Below are 23,020 nucleotides of genomic sequence, written 5' to 3'. Positions count from 1 at the left end.
AGCCAGCAGAGGCTGGTATATTTTATTTATTATTTAGCTAATTCATATTGCCTGGGTTTGCTATGGGTCACATTTGCCGTGCCAGGGCATGTAGCCACACACAGACCTGCCATGGAGCAGYGGTGGAGCTGTCAGGAGGGGCTGAGGCATTTTTCAGCCTACCTGAAGATCTCCACTGCCTTTCTGTGCCGTGGCCTCGATGGGATGCTCCTCTCCTCTGTGCTGAACCTCAGCGGTCGGCTCCTGCACTCASTCTGTTTCCATGGTTCATTTCTCTTTCAGAGCTGACATGCTGTTTGAYGTTGCCTCCTACCAACCCCTGGTAATAATATATTTTCTGATAGTCTGTTCTCAAATGAATGGAAAGCTTTCATTTTTAAAAGCGGTAAAGAACTGCCATTTGTAACACCCACATCCATTTTTAAGAAAACAGAAAACAGATTTCTTATTGAAGGTGAGAGAACATTTTCTATGGCAAGCATGACATCCAGATTCTTCCTTATGCATATGACTAAAACAGTACAGATTTTTTTTAATTTTTTTTTCTTTGACTTAACTCATCAACATGTAAGATACTTCCCTCATCAATGTCAGGGGAAAAAAGTACAACTATGTGGGTGGCTTGAAGTAGCACAGGGACAGCTAAGCTGAGTCAGACCAAAGGTCCATCTAACCTAACCTAACCTAACCTAACCTAACCTAACCTAACCTAACCTAACCTAACCTAACCTAACCTAACCTAACCTTGCCTCCAAAAATGGAGAGTCCAAGGAGGACAAAAACTAGGCAAGCATGTAATGGTGATACCTCTGAATATGCTCCCCTGGCTGAAAAATTAAAAGCTTGAGAATTTTTTGCTTATTGCCGATTTCTCTGTGTTTAATAGTTTTTGTTGGGTTTATCTGCCATGGACTAGTCAAGTAGCTTCTTCAACACCTTTTTAATATGATATTTTTCATTCAGCTGTTTCTACAGAGCATGAATCTCCTAAAGGAGAGTTAGGTTAGGTTTAACAGAACAAAGTCCAATGGCAATACTGTAATATTACAGTTGCCTTAGRATATCTGGGATTGAGCATTACACCAATGCCATTCCCCATATGCTGAATGATGGGGTTATGCCAGTAAACAACTCTAAATAACAGGGGTAAACCTGCAGAAAGGAAAAGACTGCATACCAAGGTTTTCAAAATAATTTTTGGCTTTCAGATTCGTTAAGAAAACCTGAACTGACATTAATATACTAACGCACAGGGATATAAACCRAGCCCTCGGAGAGTCTGTGTACCTGGGATGTAAAAATGAGGCAGATCCAGTTTCAATGAGCTAAAATTAAAATATATCAATGAAAAAAAATTAGTTTGCAGAGGAAGGGCACATGTGAGGACAGTGCTGTGAAAAGGGCCTTGGGGGAGCAGCCCCATACCTAAACCAGCACATCTCTAGGTGAGACCTGTCCCCCGTGCTCCAGCCTTCAGCCTGCCCTCCTGAACCAGCTGCACAGCTCCTGTGGCCACCCCGACAAGTGGCAGCACAGCTGTGAAGCTGACAAGGCTTTGAGTGACACAATCCCACTCCCTCTCATATTTTCCCTGCAGCCGGGTCAATGTATAGAGAAACTTGGTGCAGGAGAATATGGGCTTAAACTTAGGCAGGAGAAAGCTGATTTTCTTCTGTGTCAGCCCATGGTACATGGTACAAGGAAAGGCTCCCTCTGCAGCTCTGCCAGGAGAAAAGTTACACTACTGCTACGTGAGGACACAAATAATGAGGGAAGACAAAGAGCAGAAGTAGAGGAAAAATGAAATAAAGTGGTGCCAAAGAATGAGAGAAGCTAGGAGGAAAAGAAAAAGTGCCAGACGGAGAAGGGTCTCTGAGCAAATCTCAGCAGGGATTTTGGGGGTACAGTGTTGCTTGGTGGGCACTCATCTCACCCTCACCCAAAGTTGGACACCTGTATGATGAATGAGGAGGGTGCCCACAYCTGCCTACCCCTCTCTCACGGCAGTGGCCCAGCTACACTGCCAAGCTTTTTCCACTGGTGCTCAGGGAATACCAGTGAGACCCCTCAGCTGCCACACCTCTGAGAGTCCCTGCTGCTTTTCCAAGTGTAATTTTTCACTGAGAAAACCCCACCTGTACTAATTACTGTTCCTAGTAATAAAAGCAGTGTAACTGGAAACAACATGAAGAAATGTCTGAAGTGAGTTATTTTTAGAATTGTGGTTTGCATGAGATTACTTAATGCTGGTGTATTTATTAAGGCCATGGAGCAAATTAAAGTGAATAGGGGTCTATGTGCATGCCAACTTCTTTTTCATCCAGACAGGGCTGTACTTTAGCCTGAACACACAGTGGCTGCTGTTCCCAGAGGGAGAGCAGGGGTACACGTGCTAATCARCCCTTGGTGAGACTACTGGGATACACAATTTTGTCATACATTAAAAATGATACTATTATAAAAACGAATTTTGCTTTAGAAGAAGCCCATTGAAAATTATCATCTTCAAAGTACAAAAATTAAAACCAGATTAGTTTGCAACCTTTCCTTTTTTTTGGCTAATTTTGGCAGTCTTCATTTGCTCAACTCTGATGAGATTTCTTTTTTAAATTCACAGGTGTTAATTGATGTTAAATTATGTAATATTCAGTATGTGTATCACAAATAAAATTGACCCAGACTATGTAAACTCTGTTAGAGAAAAGATAGAAATACTGAAGTCATTAAAACTGTAGAAAAATATTCATGATTTTGTATTTTAACTTGAATTTTGCTTTCCCATTTGCATCCGTTCTGTACTTGTATTGACAGTAATATTCCATATGAAACAGAAAGCAATTTACAGAGTCTTCAMAGAAATCCTAATGAATGTTTCATGTTCAAATCTTTGTGTTACTTAGGATACACATCAGCAACTTTGCTCCTTGTTAATGCAGAAATATCTTTCATAACCCTGTCATCATCCCACTCCTTTTAGAGCAAGATAAGTTTGTGACCTGAAGAGCACTCTGGCTCTTCAAAGGAAAGGGAGGAAATCCAAAGATAAAGATGCTTAACATTAGGTATTCCTAGACCTTAATTTCAGCTTCAGATAGGCTTTGTCTGCCTGAATTCACATTCAGCATCTGCAYAGATGTTCATTAATTTCCGTGAGAAATACTTTTGGAAATAAAGTCCCGAACACGATTCCCCTGGCCTTTTGTTCAGAAAGATGCTGGATCATGTTGAGTCTCAATGTCAAATATCTCTGTGGGGAAAGACTAGAAAGCCTGACCTATTTGCATATGTTAGAGGGTGCAGCAACAGTCTGCTGCACTAATGTATGAGGAGAAGGTTATTTGAAAAAATAAAATTGCAAAGATGATAACCTAGAGTTAAAAAAAAATCCTCCTTGTTTGTACAGACAAAAAGCAAAAAGGGAGAAGCAAGGGAAGGGAACATCAGTTCAGAGAATGTGGCTGGATTTTAATAAAGGCTGAAYGGCTTCATGGCCCCTGAAAACATTTATATATAAATGAGTTGAGATAATAAGGCTAATCAAATGTCATGCTTCAAGTAGTCAGTTCATGGCCTGRAGGGATTGGGAAGTGCTTTTTTGCYGCTGTACAGATGTGCTTCATTGATTAGGATTTGTCCATTTCAGAGGAAAGTTGCAGAGCCACAGGCATCCATGGTGACTTGCTTGAGCCAGTATTCTTAAGGAGACCCATCAGCTTCTTGGGTGTTTTATTTYATGTGAATGCACAAGTTTTGCAGTAGCCTGAACTCTGTCATGGGCATGGGTTATACATGACCATATCATACAGCAGTGTCACTGAAAAATCATGGAAACTTTGCTTAAAGTTTGTGCTGCATGCACATCAAGGTGCAGAGGTTTGTTTGATTGAGTTAGCAGATTGGTGGGTTTGTGCTGTATCTGCAGGAATGAATTAATATAATCTCTGTCTAGTTTTCTTGAAAGGTGAAGAATCCCTCAYAGAAGTTGTTTAGAAGCCTAGGCTTCTTTATGTCATCTTATTAGCTTCTTTCTCAGAGCATAACATCCACAACTGACAGTGGTACAGCACAGTCCACAGCCTGGCATGTGTGACTGAGCCTGATTAATTGAGATTTGAGGTCAGAAAAAGGAGATGGTCCCATTTCTTACAGGTATTCCAAGGTCAAAGGTATAGTAGACAATAAGAACATCACGTAACTACAATTGAGTTAAGAAGATGAGGACTTATAAAACTGTGTCTGTAAGACATTCAGAATATTAAGGCAGATAACAAGATATCACAAACAAGATTTGCTTTCCATATCTGCAGGGAGTTGAGAGGACAGTGCAAATAACTTTAATACCATTTGTACCTTAACTGTGGTGCCTAGGGTACTCATTCATAGAGAGCTGAAATCACTCATGGTTGCTCACTTTGGGCTTTGCCTACAAATTGCAACRTAATAAGCTGCTTCTTGGAGGGTGCCTCACCATGGCTGCCCGAGTCTACGTCTCTGTGTGTGTGTAAAAGATCTCATTTTGTCTGGGTATTGCAAGTAGTGAACTTGGAAAAGCTTTCTCAGAGTCCTTTGTATGCCAAGTATATAGTGGAAATTGTGCATAGAGACCTGATTCCCTTTCAGACAACAGTTTTTGTTGTATGAAATTCCATCATGAAGTCACTCCTAGCTGATAAAAGCTTTTTTCCTAAGATACCACAGTMTCTGTAGACAAAAGCTTTATGACATCAGTGTTTGGAAGGAAAGTTAAGCTTTTGCTAAGATTTGGGGAAGATTAGAGGGCCCTCTTGTGGAGATTTGTATGTATGTATGTATGTATGTGTGCAAATACATATAAGTATATACATAGCCTAAAGTGAWGTAAAAAGATACCTGCTAGGTCAGTGGAGAAGGAAGATGGCAATTTTGCTTATAGCTCTGAGTTGTACTATTCATATCAAATATTTCTGGGTTGCTCAGAGGCTATAAAGTGTTTTAGTAAAACACGAAGTACGGTGTAAAATGAAAAGTCAGCGGTCTGTTGTGTAAGTATTCAATTGAAACACCCTCTCATCTTCTTTATTGTCTTACAAGTAAAACTATACAGTTACATCACAAGAAGAGGAATTTGAGGGGAAAAAAAAAGAGAAAAAATAGCATTTTTATGTTACAGCTGGGTAATTTTCATAGGTTTTGTGAACTGTTTCAACGTTTGAATAAGGAGTACTACTCTTATAATGTTTTCATTAGTAGAATCACATGAAATTCTTTTATATCCCTATTATCATGTTTACTTTATGGGARGCAAATCTCTAAAGTTATGACCAAACCTAGTTGTTTTAAAACCTCAGCATGTAGGACAAGAAAATGATTGTGATGCCTGGGTTTTGTGATGATCATTTTTAATTTATGGTCATTATGCTTGACGTCAGAATTAATAAAGATTAGAGGCAAAGCTTAGAGAGAATAAATTAATGTACTTTCAAAGGGATTTCAATTACTGAGCCCTTTTTATTGTTAATTACTTTATTAATTGAGCAGAATTACTGTACTGATTCAAAATGCATTGCAGTGAAAAATCCCACAGAACTTTTATCTGAGCRTCCCAGACCTGGAAAAGAGTGTCTGCAACTGAGCTGTTAGTTGGAAACCAGAGAAAGCTCAGCTATGGAGGAACCTGGTTACACTTGTGGCACAAACTGGTTTCCAGTGAAGCCAGTTATAGAGGAGTACTGATGATGCTGGTTCTACATGTCTTACCTAGCCAGAGAATAAAATGGGGTAGCAACAGCTCCTTCAAAAAAAATGGAAGAGGATGAAAACAAACATTGTAGTTGAATTTAAAATAAGTAATTTTGCTTTGTTTTAGACCTAATAAAATGTGACTGAAGAAATGTAAATGTCAGAAGATTTAGGGWTCTGGCTACATTTTATTTATTTTTTCAGGGGCTCTTTGAAACTGAATTTTACCAATCAAGTGTATTTCTGCAGGCAGCCAGTACCCTTGTGATAAAAGGTCTCTCATAATTCTGCATTAAAGTATGTAGAGAATTTTATGTTTATAACTATTAAGAAAGGCCTTATATTGTTTAAGTGACTGAACAGGCAGGAGTTTTGCATCCCCACCTTTTTGACCCGGAGCTGGAGGAGTGCTCAGTTGCCCAGGCAGTAACCTCCCCCATGCAGACTCCTCCTGAAGCAGGGACTTCCTCTTACATTTTTAGCATCTGCTGAGAGACTGCGACCTGACTGTGAGGAGGGATTTGTGGTTTGTCCTGTGTGCATAAGAGATGTTTTGTGAATCCTCCTATACTAAGCTATTACCCATGACTACAGGCATCAGACTTGTTCAGGGGGGTCTCTTCCCAAGTGTGTCTCTGTAACCCCTTAAGGCTGTATTGGCAAAACAAGTTCGAACTGCAGGTCCCTTGTGCAGCACTGTCTTCAGGTTTGCTCTTCTCTTGTCCCTTGCCTGTCATCACCTTYCTTTTCTCTGGCTGGCTCTTGTTTTCTGCTGCCACTTTCTGTGAGGGTCATCCCCTTAGCTCATCTTGTAACATCTTCCTGAGAAAGGCAAGTTCAGGACTTCCTCCCCAGGCTAGGGCTAGAGGCAGCTCAGGGAGGGGGTGGGTAGGACAGCAGTGCAAATGCATCCTTATTTCGTGTTCCCTTCTGTGCAGTGGCATAGCAAAGGCAGAGAAAAAAGAAACAATAATTTTGAGTAAAGAGGTCACGTGTACCCCAGATTTACACCGTTCTTTTGAGACACAGCAGTGACCTGTGCACAATGGTGTTGAGATAGAATGGGGGTGATGTGAGCAGTGGGCTCCCCCTTTACCAGTCCTGGCTACAGAAGCTTTCTTATTCTCCCCTGCACAAACGCCTTGCCTATCTTTAAAGAATCTTGTAGGACATTTCATATCTCATACTTTTGAATAATATTTCCTCTTCTGTGTGCTCACACCATGTTTCTTACAATCTACAAGGGATTTTTTATTTGTGTGCTTGATAGAACAATGCAATTCTCATTGTTTGAATCATTATTGCATTTTGAATTTGTATTTCTTTCAGCAAGGCTCTTGCTACTCCGCTCCTTTCAGCAATTTAAGGAATACTTAGAACAACTGAGCTTGATATAATTTAGGCAAAGAACAAAAATCACTGGAGGGAACTTGGTTGGATTTGTGTCTCATCAAGAAATAATTTACAAATTGTATCAAGCTTGTTTGTTTTTCCATCAAATTGCCTCATCTGTACATTTCTATTCCAGACYGTTTCACTCTGAAACAGATTGTCATTTCCCCATCTTAACTGACCTCTGTATTCTCACGTGCACCTAAGCTGGGGTCACCAGCCTCTGGGCTGTGACATGTGAATATCCAGCATCCATCTCTGGTAGCAGGAGGGAAATTTACCTTCAATAAAGTATTTGGTAGACCAGCATCTRCAAAGTTATTATACAAGGCAGAAAACATGAGGCTGGGCATAAGAATTTTCTGGTTAACAAGCTGGTAACAATATGGGATGTGCTGAAAGAGGAACTTAAAGGAAAGTTTTCTGTGAGTATCCACAGGGCTAGTCTTCAATCTGAATCTATTTCGTGTTTCCATTAATGATGTTGGCACTAAAAGCTGTAATATATTGATGGAATTTGCTTAATGACCTTGAGAATTTGATAAAAATAGGTGACATGAATTTTGGAGGAGCAAAGTGCATGGTCATGCATCTGAAGCCAGCAGAAAAAGGTGTCCTCTCTCAACTGAGTGCTTAAAACATTAAAACAGAATCACAGAATAGTTTGGGGTGGAAGGGACCTTGAAGACCATCGAGTTCCACACCCCCCCCCCCCAACACAAGTAGGGTCCATCTTAGCCAGTAACACAGTGAGTATGAGTTTCCAGAGTTATGTRGCCCCATAAAAAAAACGAATGTGGGTGTGTCAGAGAATACATTGCCAGGGAAGATAAGAAGTATTTATTGTACAAGGCACCTCTAAAGCCTCGTGTGAAATTTGCTCAATTCTAGCCATGTATAGTGGGATTTGAAGTCGTGTAAGCTCAAATGCCAGGAAAGGACGGCTATGATGATCAAAAACTGGAACAAATCTCAGGAGCTCCTTACTTTTGTAAGCCCCSTATCAAAAGCTGGCATGAAAAGCTGAGGTGTTGGAAAACTAGTGAAGTGATCTGAGGCTGACCCAAGGGTTTTGGGGACYGCAGCGTGGTCACTTACGGCTTTTCTTGTCAGAGGAGAAAATAAAAACTAGTTCAGCTTTGTAAAATGAAAGTTGAGAGGTGTGATTGCTCTCTGATCTTCAACTTAAATGCTCTTTCYTCTTCTCTGATGTTACATTTATAAATTGCCTTGATGTGTTTGCCATGTTAACTCAAGAACAACTGGATCTAAGCAGACCAAGACCAGGTTTTGTCTGAAAATAAGACTCAAGTTCCTAACTGTAAGAAGCACCTTTCACAAGACCTTTTCAATAGGAGCAATGGCATGAAAATAATATTTCAAAAGGGCTAGRATGCTTTAGGAAGGGGATAATTGAGTGCTGTTATCTGTGCTGGCAGGGTAGGGTACTGTGATGTCTCTGAGAGCTTTCTTTTGCTAAATAAATTGACGGATTTCTGCATATATGCTCATACTGCTCTGTATTTTCTTCCCATTCTTACCTACATGTTTAAATACAGAGTAAAATGCCCAACTTCATGCTCTGTGTTTGAAAAATTTATGCCTGAATCCTGAAGGCAACACACAGGAAAAACCTATATCAGCTCAGAGAGCTCACACATATTTATATGCTATTCATGYGCATTTTCTAAAATATTGGGATTAAAACCATGGGCAGCTACATCATTTCATTAGCCTAGGAGCTGTTCAAGATCCAGACTTGATACCTGTGAACAGAATTAATTTCTTTAGGGACATGTAGCGGCTGCACTGTCCTCTCCAATTTCTGGAGACTCTATATTGAATAATGTGTCATTGAAATAAATATTCATGAGGTTGCTCAATAATTCAGGGTATGCTGATTCGGAGTGTTATAGCCCTTGTTAAAATCAAATTGAAAAAAATGCCACAATCTTTTAAAAGAGACTAAAAATTATCTGTACTCTTCCTAGGGTGGCCAGGAAAGAACAAGGGAGAATGGGGATGATCTAGTTGGTGACTTGGTTCTGGTTTGATGTGTTGTCTGACAGGACTGTATATTTGATGATTTTCCACTGTCATACAGAATTCTAATGTCCCTGGGGTGGGAAGTGACCTCAGGAGGTCTCCAGTTCAACTCCCTGCTCAGAGCCAGGGTCACCACTGAGCACAGATGGGGTTGCTCAGGGCTCTGTCTGTTGGATCTTCAAAATCTCCAAGGGTGGAGGGTGCAAAGCTACTGCTGACAAAGCTTTCCAATGCTTATTTTCATAATTATTCTCATAATGAAAATTGTTTTCCTTGTAGCCTCACCATTTTCAGTTGATGACTATTGTCCCTCATTAGCAATCCCTCCATGGACAAGAGGGAAAAGCCTTGCTTTATCTTCTCACTGGCCTCTTAGATACTGAATGGTTGCAGTTTGATSTCCTCCTAATGTCTTAGACACCTTTGAAATACTTCATCAAAATCTGCATCATCACAAATTTGTGTTCTCCTATGTGAAGAAAAAAAWGTCTCAACACTCCCACTTTCCTTTTGAGCAGTAGGTCCCAAGAYACCTTTTCACTGATGATATTGAAGGGCATATGGAAATGTCATATGTCAAAAATGTGGTTATTATTGTCATGGTTATTCATTASTTTAAAAAAGTACAAAATCACAGGTCCTAACTCTAAGAGCAGGCAGCGTTTTAAAAGGAAATTGTCAATTTGCATAGGCCCAGGCCAGTTGTCTTCATTCCTGAAATACTTAAGAAAAAAAAAAAATATTAGAGTCTCCACCAATGCAGTTTTTACCACTGTTTGCAGTACAGATGTAGTGCTGAATTTTGAAACTCATCCTTTTTTCTATATTATCTGAATCTATGAACCAGTGCTATGTTAAAATAGCTTACCTAATATCTCATTCTTCTCACATCTTTGTACAGCTCTACACCATTATTGAATTTGTTCTAGCTTCGCACCAAGGAAAATTAGRCTCTGTAGGTGGAAAAATTCCTAATGTTGTACATGCAGCATTTGTGYTGCCACAGGTTCATTCCTTTTCTTCTACTGTTCTGGATTACCCTAAATCACTACTGTTAAAACTCGTTTGATGTCAGAAAGTGAGTGATCTCTAAAGACACTCCTTGTCATCTGTCATTCTTTAATCGGGTGTAGGACACTAATCTTCAGATCAACAACCATGTAAAAAAAAAACCAAAAAACCCGGTGCTATAAAGCTTTCTTGATGTTTTTCTGATGGCAAGGATACAGAATTTAATCTGATATTTCAGAGGATATTTTTAAAGAAAACAGGGCTTGCAATTTCTGAAGAGAAAAATTGTGAGTTTTGTAATGAAAACAGTGAATTACTGTAAAAGAAACTGAAGTTGGTGACAGGGAGTATTCCTCCTAACATGCAAGGAAATATAAGGTTTCACATTTCTTAAGTGCTTCCCAGTGCCTAATCACCACATTTCTCTTGCCTGGAACAGACTGTGTCACCACAAATAACTTCCCAAGCAGCTGCCTTTGCTTACCAGAACCAGAAATACAATCCCAGCTGTCTCACTCCCAGCCCTCTCTCTGTCACACTGATATATACCAGCAAGAACAAAAAAATTATGATAGACTGCTTTTCTAACTGCTGGATTGGAGATTTGTGTGAAATAATACAGAATTTGCTTAAAAACTTGCTTAATTTGGGGAATGCTCCCACTYAATATGAATGTTTAGAAAGATGTATTACACCATGACTGGTAGGTGTATTATAGGTACAAAAAGTCATGAAACTGAGGTTCTCTGCAGATCCTTCTCCCTCTTTACAAGATGTTGAGTCACTGGTAAGTTTTTGATGTTGGTCTGAACTTTGCATTCTGTGAATACATCCCTTCAGGCAAGGATCCTTTGACTCTAGACACTGGGATCACCTTCCAGATGGATTCAGAGCCATGGAGCAAAATCTCAGAGGAATAATGAGATWCATCGGAAATTTTATAGTTTTGAACCTCAAAATTAAAATTGGGGTTTTTTTTATTTTTCTTTTATTTAACTCTGCTAAATTCTCCTTTGATGTGGAGTGTCTATAGAACCTTACAACCACTGTTTTAAGTGAGTACAATGCTAATCATCCCACATAAAAATAGCAGAAGTGATGAGTGCTCAGATCCTCTGAGAAAACAGCCAATKAAGTGCTTTCCCTGCCTGCTGAGCAGGTGATGCATGTGGTAAGAGCAGATTAAGCTTCACTTTTTAATGCTGGTGGCTTTCGGTAAAAGTCTTGTAAAGACACCCATAAAAACCTGAAAGGACAGCTTATAGTATTAAGGTCACAAATTTATGTAAAAGATTCCTTAGAAAAGCATTCCATCACARTGTCTAGCATCCTGTGACAGAAACTAAGCTTAAGAAGCCTATATGCTCTTGCTGCATCATCTTTGCAAAAGTTTGTGGGACAGCTGGGATTTATCTGTCTGGCTTGGWGGATAAGCTGTGTGATGCTTCCTGCAGCCAGATGGACACACCTGTATTTCCTGCACTGTTTCACATCTTTTTTGTTACACTGCCATTGTTCTGCATAAGTATACAGTCTGTTCTTGTTATTTTGGTCAGGTTATCTATAAATTAGGCAAACCATGGATGCAGAGACACTCTGCACAGAAATGCTGCCAGCCTCCAGCTGATAYATCTGCATTTCACCAGAGTGACTTTGACCAGTTCAGATCAGCCTGGCAATGGTTCTTTGCTTTCTGCCTTCCCCCATCATTCTTGTTGCATGCTCTTATTCCCTAATTGTACCTGTGCTGYGTTATACTTATTTTTGCTTTGTTTGAGTACCCTCTTCCTTTCACTATTAGCCATGCTGACGATACTTTGCCCAAAGAGAGGTTGCTGATTGCAGGCTAACTCTGTTACTGCCTCTGAGACCCTGAACTTCAGGACTAAACTGGGAAGTATAAGGCTTTTGTTCATATGGTGTCAATCCTTCTTACACCTTCTTCTTGCCCCAACCTCTGTTGGTAGCAGAAGTATGCAGGCAGGATGGATTTTGCTGGRTATTTCAGACCTTTCCTTGAGAGCACACTCACTTCCACAATAAAGCTACTAACTTCTTGCCTTCACTTGGGACATAAGCTTGACCAGGGCTTTTATTTTCCTTGCTACCAGGAAGAACCAGAATATGGATGGTTTTATGATGTACCTGGATTTTTCAGTAACTTTGGTTTTTCTTTCTTCTGTCTGCTAGTGTTTTCCAAAATATTCTCCAGTGGCTCTTTTTCTCCACCTCAAAYACTCTTCTGTCTCTGCATCCGCTGCCATGAGCATGCTGTTCTCCTTTTATGAAGATGCCATTCATCCTTCTTCCCCAGGAGGCCCTACAGGATGTTTTTGTTCTCAGTGTGCGGTGATCCTTCACGTATTTAGTAAATCTCCCTCAGCTGGGACATCTGTTCCATGGTGATAGAGGAGGCAAAATGCCCTGGTTTGGGATCACCTCTGCTAATAGCAGACTCTGCTCCTCTGAAATTAATTTCTAAACCAGAGCAATACTATTGAAGGATTAATGTAAGATTAAAGTATTTATATTAAAATACCTTATAATGTGGAAGAAATACATGTTCTTAGGTTATAACTAGAAGCTCATTTTATCTGTTCTATTAACTAAAGGTTTTCTTTGCCTAATGCTAATGAAGAGATTGGATTTCATGCAAGTAGGACTAGAGCCTTAGGAATTACCAAGTACTTCATAATTCTAGTGTAAACAGTARTGTGCAGCCTACACTTCACACTGGTGCTGGTTTGAGCCCTTGCATGGATCATTGGCTCTTGCCCTGGCTATCACCTCTCCAAAAATCARCTATCCCATAGTTGCAACTTCAATAATCCATTCGTTTCAGTGCATCATGCTCAGAAGGAGATTGCTTAATGTGGGGAAGCTGCATAAAATTTCCKTTCAGGAGGAGCCACAGTGTGACTGGTGGGCTGGTGTTTGAAATGGAATCTGAGCTGTTCTTACATGTCTGTGTGTTTATAGAGACAGTCACAAGGTACATTGGGAAACACACTTAGGCATTTACTATCACTTTTCTGTCATTCATTGACAAATGCAAGTTATGGCCAGATTTCAGTGTGGATTTTTACACCCACACATGCACACACAGATACTGATAAATATATTAATTAGATAAATATATATATAACTTGTTTTGGGCTTTAATTATTTTGGAATATTTTCTATAAAATATCTTCTTGCTGACATACCAGCATATTCTTTTTGGCTAGCCTTTAAGCACTGAGGGTGTCTGTGACAGTAGTTTGAGTGATCGATGATGGGATTTTCTATTAAAATGAAGCTAAGAAGTTGGTGATGAGTTTGCTTTGACAAACAGTTTAACAGAAGTCATTACTTAATTCTTTGCTGAGCCCTKCCCGTGGGTAGCCAAGGAGTTTAACATAGCCACGTAAGTGTGAGCATGGGTGATGCAAGAGAATTTACACCRCCAAAAAGAACAAGTGCACATCTATATTCAGAGTGGCTCAAGCATATTCAGTATTTAGCTAACTTTATGCTGTTTTACTGAACAGTGAGGAAAGGCCATATCCTGTTTCATATTTTTATGACCTGCTTCTTGTCTTTATTATGAGCTGACTACTCGGCCATTCCCARTGTGATTGAACACTTGTGCATGAGGCACTGAGAGCTGCAAAATGCTTCTATAATTACTCCATAAATGTCAACATTTGAAAACAAATTGAAAACAATTTCCCAAGATAATTTTTGTAATTTATGTAATTTTCCAGCTGAAACAAATATTCATTGTCTTCGTGTGTTTACTTATATCATTATTCTAGGGAAATGATATCCTTTTCCCTGGAAGGAAACTTTGTGCATAACTTCACTGCAGTGTCCCTCCAGTCCCTGTGCCGCATGTAGCAGTGTCATCTGGACRGTGTCCAGGATTAGGCAGAAGAAATCTTAAGGTCTTCCACTTCAGATTGGTTAAAAGGGTGACAGAGGGGTCACAAACAGAAGGTTAATCAGAARGTTGTAAACTGTGAATGTGGCATGAATTATCAGCCCCTCAGAAACTAAATGTTTGTCAAGCTGCTGTTGGTTGTCTGCCAGATGAAGAAGCTATTCAGTGGATAACATAAGAAGGCAACWGTCTGAAAGCTGCAGAAACCAGCAGCAGATTAATTTGGGCAGTGAAAACAGCTGCACAAGTCAGGCAGTCACAAGGAGGAGCAGCAGCAGACTGGTGACGGTTTCTGGCCTGATCTGCAGAGGGAAAGCTGCGGATGTTATACAAAGATGCGCTSTTCTCATTTCCATGCATTTGCTTTGTACTCCTGTTTATTGCACATCAAAYGCATTTACATATCCAAGGATGAAATGGAAATGACTGATGCAAAGGAGGTATTTTTGTTAATTGTTGTTGCTCTGAGTCATGCCTGACTGGGACTGCTGGAGATGTGTGAGGAAAGACAGAACTATTATTAGGGGTACAAATAACTGTCAAGAGCAACTTTTAAATCCATCCTTAACCACATATTAACCTCCAAAATTATCTGAAGAGAGGAGGGGCAGCAATACAAGGACTAAGCCAATGCCCCATCTTTGTTGATGTGGGTGTTTGTAATTGCTTCTGAGTCTTTGTCCATTTTTTTCATCTCTGCTCCCTTGGAGTTTCAACCATTTTTGGTCACAGCCCTACCAGTGCCTGCTGAATGTTGCAACAACAGTTTCTTATGCTCAGAATTGATGGATGTTTGAGAGTTGGGCTGTTATAGCTGCACAGCACTTGTGAAATGCATGCCTTTTTTTTCCTATAAAATGGAAAGTAGTTCCTAATGCTCTCATGCGTGCAGTGTAGAGCCAAGATGAGATGAGCATCCARTCTGAGAAGGTTGTGCCTGAAGTGCCCAAAGACTGCTTTTCATAGTGGAACTATCCTGCAGAGCACACAGGAGGATTTCTGGTACTTCCTACTCTGCAGGAGAAGAGGGATTTAAAAAATACCTGTCTTTGAAGGGTTGTGTGATTGTTGGGTGCACAGTTGATGTGGCCTGTGTAAGTAACTGAAAAGGACCAAAACAGCTGACATGGTTTGACCATGTGTGAGCAGCTGCCAGAAGAGCCAAGCTCCAAATGATTCTGATAATATCATCCATCAAAGTATCATCTGATGCTGACAAAAATCATGGCTTTCAGTGCAAGTGATAGTGAAAATACATCCATGGCACTYCCTAGTTTAAATCCTTCCACCTGTAAAGCTTCTGTGAAATAATCCTTGAAACAGYTGTTTCCATTAGATAGTAGTTCAGAAAATTACCCTGCAGCAGAACATAGTCCATAGTTTGACCTCATAACCATATTTTGGAAAATAAATTGTAAGTACTACTGTAGGTRGAAAATTCAGAATGAATAAGAATGAAGCATTCAGACCTGTTTTCTTTTGTTTTGTCTGTGCTGGGGAATATATCTGCATATTTAGTAGTTTGTGGGGAAATATATAAATTTATGGTAAACCTAAGGTTGATGGAGATAGACAATCTTYAGTAGGCAGGAAGTGTGTGATATCTGAAAAAGCAAAGTAATTGTCTTGGAGGTAGTTACAAATTTTTAGATTTTTCATTTAACTGGAGTTACCTCTTGTATGAGATGACTTTCCCAAAGTGTGCATTTGTTTATGGCGTAGCTTGTCTTCAGCAAGTTTGCTTCCTGCTTGCTTCCTTCATCCTTCTCTGCATTCTGGTTACTTCCTTCATACACTTCTCTAGGCTGAAGAAAAACTTCTGAGATCAGACTTTTCTTAAGAAATCTTAGGGCTCATGATTTATTAATGTGTAGTTTGCAGTAAGATGAGTCATGCAAACTCATGAGCCTATTTTTCTATCAGACCATGTGTTAATTTTAGTCATGAATCTTTTTCTGGTTATTGTAGCTGAGTGAAATCGTGAGTATTTCAGTTTTGCTTTGTGTTTATGATATCACCTTATAATTCAGGGGAGTTATTATTGAGTAAAGCATCTCTCAGTAAAAAAAAACAATCTCAATCTGTGAAAACCTCCTTRATGCATACTTAATTGCAGTCACTTTCAGATTGCCATAAATAGACATGCAAACTGAATTTAATAGCGAAAAGATGAACTGACAATGTGAATTCTGTAGTTATTTTCTCTATTCTAAATCAATATATTTTAGTGTCTGTTTTGTATTCTTGACAGATGAGGCTGAATAATGATAATCTTGACACCAACAAATGCTTTTGTACTACATGATTATAACTAATTTCAATCAAGCACTTGTCTTAAATTAAGTCATGTGAATGGATTTTTGGTCTCTAATTATCTTCACTCCAACCCACTTAATAACAGGGTTTTTCTTAAGGAGATGTCTCATGCCAGTCTTCCACATGGTGTTATTTTTAGCGCTTGCACCAKCCACATGAGATTGCTCATGCTTTTCTTAGATTGTGACCAAGCACTGCATGGATTATCATCTCGTGCATGTTGTGAGATGTGTGTGTCTCAGTCCGGAAGAGAAGTGGCAGGATTATTTCAATCTCTTTTTGCACTGCTTCTGATTATTGCTGGTGGTTAATACTTCAATGTGGAGGGGAACACACTTCAGTTAATTGGTTTCTATATAAAGTAACTATCACTGAATGGCTGATAGGTCAAAGTAATTCTGTTTCTCTGATAACTGCTTATTTCCTTTCGTATCTCTTTCTCTCCCAATTTACCTTGTATTTTATTCATGGTATTTATGAAGCTTTTACTGTCTCAGAAGGAGTCACCTAAAGTGCATTGGAAAAAGTGAAGTGTGTGGTGCCAGTGCCTGGATAATGGTTTTATTGCAGAATAAATAGTGAAATCTACTGAAATCTTAAAACTKTGTTTAATTATATGTTTCAGGAATTTCTACTACATCACAATGCTGAGGGATCCAGTGTCGCGGTACTTGAGTGAATGGAAACACGTCCAGAGGGGTGCAACGTGGAAAACTTCCCTCCACATGTGCGATGGAAGAAGCCCAACACCAGACGAGCTGCCTACCTGCTATGAGGGAGACGACTGGTCTGGAGTCAGTTTACAAGAATTCATGGATTGTAGCTACAACTTGGCCAGCAACCGCCAGGTGCGCATGCTGGCAGACCTCAGCCTGGTGGGGTGCTACAACCTGACTTTCATGAATGAGAGTGAAAGAAATACGATTCTKCTCCAAAGCGCCAAAAACAATCTGAAAAACATGGCCTTCTTCGGGCTGACGGAATTTCAGAGGAAAACACAGTACCTCTTCGAGAGGACATTCAACCTGAAATTCATTTCCCCGTTCACCCAGTTCAACGTTACGCGGGCCTCCAACGTGGACATCGGCGAGGACGTGCGGCAGCGGATAGAGGAGCTGAATTTCTTGGACATGCARCTGTAYGAATACGCGAAGGACCTGTTCCTGCAGCGCTTCCAGTACTCCAAGCAAGAGGAGCATCAGAAGAACCGGCTAAAGAGGCGAGAGGAGCGGCGACTGCTGCGGGAGCAGAGGGCTCACCAGTGGCCAAGGGAAGAGGTGGCAGGAGTAGCWGTTACTGAAGATTATAACAGTCAGGTTGCAAGGTGGTGATGCTCCTCCGTCTCGCCTAACCACTGAAGGGATCAGATTGTTTGTGCAACATGGCTACCTGGGAATTAGCCAAGGGAGACCTATTGCTTTGGGAAATGCGATCTAGTCTGACGACTCCCCCTCCTTTCTCAGTTTTTCTTGGTTTCTGCCAGTGAGAATGTATTTTTTTCTCAATAGGTATTGATTAGTGTTATTAAATGACAGCAGAATAAGATTCCTGTCTAAAAAGACTTCCTTCAAAGGCCTAAGCTATGTGGATAGGTTTGAAGAGAAAGAGATATTCTTTGCATTAACAGATGTACCCTGTACAATCTGAGCTGCTAGAACTTGTGCAGACATGAATGATAAATTGGGGAAAAATACCTGGCTTGATTCCTTTGTGACATGAGAGCTGGTTTATTTTGTACTGTTCATTGCAACTGTAGTGCATAACTTTCTAGTGAATGAAATGGAGAAGGTGCACACATTGCCCTTCAAACTTCTACATGCTGTGTTTTGATTAAGGGAAGAATCTCACGAGGTGATTAAAAAAGATGTAGGAAGTGTGGGGTTGGGCTGTTGCTTGCTCTGTTCCAGAGGCCAGCAGTCGGAGGTTGATTATAGCTGAGGTGGCAGAGGGGTTGGCTTATTTCCCTGCAGATGCTGAGAGCACCAAGCCCAGCCAGGTAGGAACCATCTTTCTGAGTGTGTGTGGGAAAGGCAAGCTTTGAAAAATGAGGTCCGTGTGGCAGCTGAGCACACATGGCAGAGATTATCTRGCTGGAGGCAATGAAATCTGCCTTCACATTCACAAAAGGGGTCAAGCAAACTCCGGGGAAGAGGAAAGAGAGAGCAGGAAAAGCTAAATACTGGTGTGACGTTTTCCAGATTTGCTGTAAAAGCCTGGAGATACATTGTGAAGGTAGGCAAGTTTATGATATTGTCTGTTAAAATACATTGATGCTGAGTGCATACAACTTAAATTGGTTTTCTCTCTGACTACAGTAGTGGCTAGAAAAAAAAATCAGCTTTCATTTTTATAGGATACATAATGGATATGTGGAAAGTCTTGATATTCATTACTCTATATGAAGATTCTTTGTAAATTTATTGTTTTCATGATGAGAGATCTGTATCTGTTTTTCTTCCTTGTCTAGAAAAAGATTCAATGGGTTCTTCCTCCACGTGTTGCATTCTTGTGGCTAAACTGCATCTGTTTATTCCAAGATTTTATGTTGTTCCATTCGCAACAGTGAAATTTTAAAGAGGGTTCTGTGCACCATAGATCTTCTGAGAGAGTTTTTTTCCTTCTTCTTCTGGCATTAATGTAAAGCATTAGGAGGATATTTCTCTTAAGTGCCTCAACATGGCTGCTAAATCAAGATACTGAAAGTATATTATTGCATGCATGAATGGCTTTTACCTTAAAGATTTGCTAATTAGAAGTACCACAGTACCTGATGTGGATGCACATTTCTTGTTTGTTTTCAAAATTCAAGGTTTCTACCCAGCTGGTTGAAAAAATAATGTGTTACAGAAAAAAAGAGGCTCAGTTTGAAAATTTGTCCCTTCATTTCCAAGGTGAATTTTTTTTTTTGTGCATGCTGTATCTTCTTTTCTTCTGACAATGCCATTGCTACTTATCTATGCAGAATATCAAAAATACAATCTAACAGAGGTAATGCATACAATAATATATTGAACACGAAGTATCATAATAGCATTAGGAGGTCAAGAGGGCTACCAGGATGCTGCCTCATTGTCAGTGTAATTCATTAGCAATATGCTGCTTTATGTCTGATTGTCAGTGTGATACTTTGGGGTGAGTAATGGTGGGTTTTGGTCCCTGATACCTATTCCACTGGTGGATCATGTGCATCTTCTCCTGCCTCCACATTCAGAAGGGAAAATGCAGGGCTGCAGATTGTTGTTTTCCTGTYTGAGCATGGGATGTCTGCCTTAGAGGAGAGTGAGGAGCTCTCTAGGCTCCTGGACTGCTTGGATCCCCAATGCCTGGAAGAGGCACTCGGACACCTCGCCCACGCATGGACACCAGCCTTCCAAGACTTAAATTGAGATCTTTACATTTGAGGACTGAAGCTCACTCTGGCGGTCTGGCAGYTGCAGTGAGGCCATGAAGAGCTCAGGCTCACTGGCACTTTTGCAGCTTTAGCACAGGGCAGGTAACTTGCAGTGATGTGATTCCTTACCTGCTGGCACCAGGGCTTTAGGCTGGGCTGGCCCTGGCCCTGTGGAGGGAAGGAGCTTCCTGGTCAGTGACACAGGGATGATGGGAACTGCTTCATCTCCTCATTCCTGCACCCGTTGTCCCATCTTGCTGGAGACCACACAGCATGAGAGGGAAAGGATGATTTGGTTCCTGATGCTCTGTCTCCAGGATTTGCAGGTGCATTACTTGTTTCCATGAGCACAGGGAGCTTGAGGTGCTGGGGAGACCCTGAGGGGCAGGAGACAAGCCAGCCATGTGGGAGGGAAGATGAAAGGTCAAATTCACATTAAGGAGGAAGGCAAGTGAGGAAGTAAAATAAACTCCAACTCATTGTCTTTTTTGTACAGCCTCCTTTCCTCTTCCTCCTAAGTGCAAAATAAAGTTCCCCCATCCTCACATGCCTGACTCTTTGCCCAGCGGGCCACTTYTCTGGGCTGCTCACAGCAACTGGGGCCTCATTTTTCATTTAGAAAATGCAGTGTTTTCTTTTCAAGGGAGAGGAGACAGTGCTCAGAAATACTTCCCTGGAGCCTCACCAGTGACTGTAAGTATCGGTTTCAGCTGTCTAAGCACACCAACTGTTCTCCAGACTGTTCCTTCTGCCTGATACAAAACAAAGTCTAAGAGGAAAACTGAAGCAGTTTTAGRTGGTTTACATTAGCTTTAATAGTTTGGCAACAACTTCATGTGATGCCTAACCTTTTTCATCCGTCATTTCCCAGGAGTCAAGATTAGGGTCCTGAAGAGCTGTTAATGTGCTGTGGCATCTGTGTTAATGGGATTTGCCTTAACTCTTGGGATTTAGTTAAAATTGGTTTGTTGGATTTTTTTCCCCACTGGAACCTGTGTAACAACTATCCTTGGTTGTGCAGAAGTAGGTTTGTTGCTTTTGTTGGTTTGTGGTTTTTTTTGGGAGGGGTGGGCAGTCAGCAACTAAGACYTTTCCCAGAGCCCTGGGACAGAAGGACCTGGCACCTTCTTCCCTAGCTCCAGCAGCAGATCCAGCAAACTCACTGCAGCACCATCCTATTTTTCATAGCAGTTTCCTTGCACATGACAAATAAAGYAGTTTGGAAATACCTTCAGGCTGACGTCTAAAACACAGGCCTGCAGCTTTTTTCCTCTTGGGCACTGTGCCTGAAATAGTCTAATGCAAAAGCAAAATAAAGATCCTGCTTCATATCTCTGTTATTCCAGGTTTTCATTGCTCTGACAGCATAGACTACACCATAATTACAGTAGTCCATGTAAGATCAGAGAGCAGTATGTCTTTCTAAAGCTTCATGACCAACAATGCTATAGGATTTCTGTCCATCTTTGTGGCATTATTTTGTTGCTTGAACAAGGCAATTTGGCTTCTGCTACTGTGTTGCTGAAACAAATCTAATTCTTTTGTAATGGAGATGTACTTGCTAATCTCTCCCATCACATTTCCAGCACTGCCTTTTCCAGTTATAATTTGCTATAGGCTTGGAATGAATAGAGAAACATGCTGTGTCATTAGAACTAGTTCCTGATAATTTGATGTCTAGTCCAAGCACTCACCTTATGGCCTTATGGCCTTATTAAGGAATGAAAATATGTCCTCTCTTCCCCACTCATCAGTGCTGACAGTAAAAATCTTTTTCACCATCAAGAAAGAAAAAACTCACTGTTTCTGATGCTGGGCATTTTCCACYGTTGTTGTGTTAATAGTGAGACTGTCATAGCCTTGCTAGGGACTCTACCCAATATGCRGGAGTTATTGCTGTTCACTAAAAACAAGGATACAGAACAAAAAAGCAATGGAAGTCAGATCCAGAACCAGACCTCATAACTGTATCATACCCATTCAACMAAATGGCAGRTCACATCACCTTTGTGTCTGGAGATGTTTCAGATTTGACATCCACAACTAAATCAGGAGGTTTCCTAAGCTGGTCTTCTCATTAGCACATGCTTGCTTCTGCCTGGTGGGATCTTGTTTCCCACCTGCACTCTTGTATCAGTTACGAGCGCTGCTGTTTTAAAACATACTGCACTTTTTCTTCCCTCTGTTGCTGTTCCCCTGATACATACAGAATTATTATTTGTTGGTGGAATATAGGGATTATCTTGTTTCCAGACTGATGGGGACTACCATGTACACGATGAACAATCAGAATAAAGTCATTCTGCTAGAGTTGATGGCTGTATCCTTCCTACATGTGACAAAAGCRCACTCAGAAAAGATACCTGGTTTTCACCATACTTCTTTCAGTTTGGTTCCTGTAACAGTTCCTTTGTCTACATTTTGTGGAGGGAAATGGATTCCATAGCCTGCAATGTCCTTGGCTTTCTTCTTGGCCATATCACTAGCTCTGTGATTTCAAATAAACGTTGGAAGAGAAGAAAAAATTAAAGAGTTCCCATCAGTTGCCATATTTAAGATGAAAGAATAAATTAATGGGMTGTAAATTACTTCATTCTTTAGGAATTTTCCTTCTGTTTATGTGCAATAATGTTTGTGAACTCTKCTACTAAGAGATTGTATTGTGAGTAATCATGTATACTTTCATTCCTATTTAAGATAGTTTGTAGACCTAGGGATTTTCATTGACGTAAAGCACAATTTAATGAATTATTTAAAGTGTTTAACCATTGTGATGTCAAAAGCAATTGTTTTCAWATATTTATTTGTTGGTGGTTTTCTGTAAAATGATGCTCATTAAGAGATCTGTTAAAAATGAAGTTTTGTTGAATATTGTYGGGTCCATGAATTACTTATGAGAACAAATAAACATTGATTGTGTTTTTGAAACACTAAAGATTCCATCTTATCTACATAGCCATAAAAATGACTAAAACTGTTTCAAGTCATTGTAAAATTCTACTGTGGTTTTTTTTTTTTTTTTAATGTACATGGAGGAAAATCTTGTTGCTATAACTTATTATTGAATTATGTTAGGACCCAATACCAAATCTTTTGCATCCAGTTGGACGTCATTTCTGCTCCAACAGCACTGAGGACCAGTGCAAACTGTCAGCATAATTTCCTGTGCTCCTGTGGGGATAAAATGTTCCATAAGCACCTGGGGGAAATCTCACAGTTGTTAG

General features: G+C 40.2%; 1 protein-coding gene across 1 annotated transcript in view; it reads left to right on the top strand.

Annotated features, from left to right (window-relative positions):
- The window catches only part of HS6ST3 (heparan sulfate 6-O-sulfotransferase 3), a 281,833-nt gene extending 259,090 nt beyond the window's left edge, over positions 1-22,743 (top strand). The window contains exon 2 of the mRNA XM_057366210.1: positions 17,031-22,743. Coding sequence (XP_057222193.1) covers positions 17,031-17,736 — 706 coding nt within the window. The 3' untranslated portion in view covers positions 17,737-22,743. The remainder of the gene's footprint in view (positions 1-17,030) is intronic.
- Positions 22,744-23,020: the final 277 nt, after the last annotated feature.

The sequence above is a fragment of the Malurus melanocephalus genome, unplaced genomic scaffold (genome assembly GCF_030028575.1).
Source record: "Malurus melanocephalus ecotype Western Australia unplaced genomic scaffold, MMel_1.1 scaffold_61, whole genome shotgun sequence".
Classification (NCBI taxonomy): Eukaryota; Metazoa; Chordata; class Aves; order Passeriformes; family Maluridae; genus Malurus; species Malurus melanocephalus.
The sequence above is the reverse complement of the archived record's forward strand: the minus strand, read 5'-3'. Positions and strand labels throughout refer to the sequence as shown.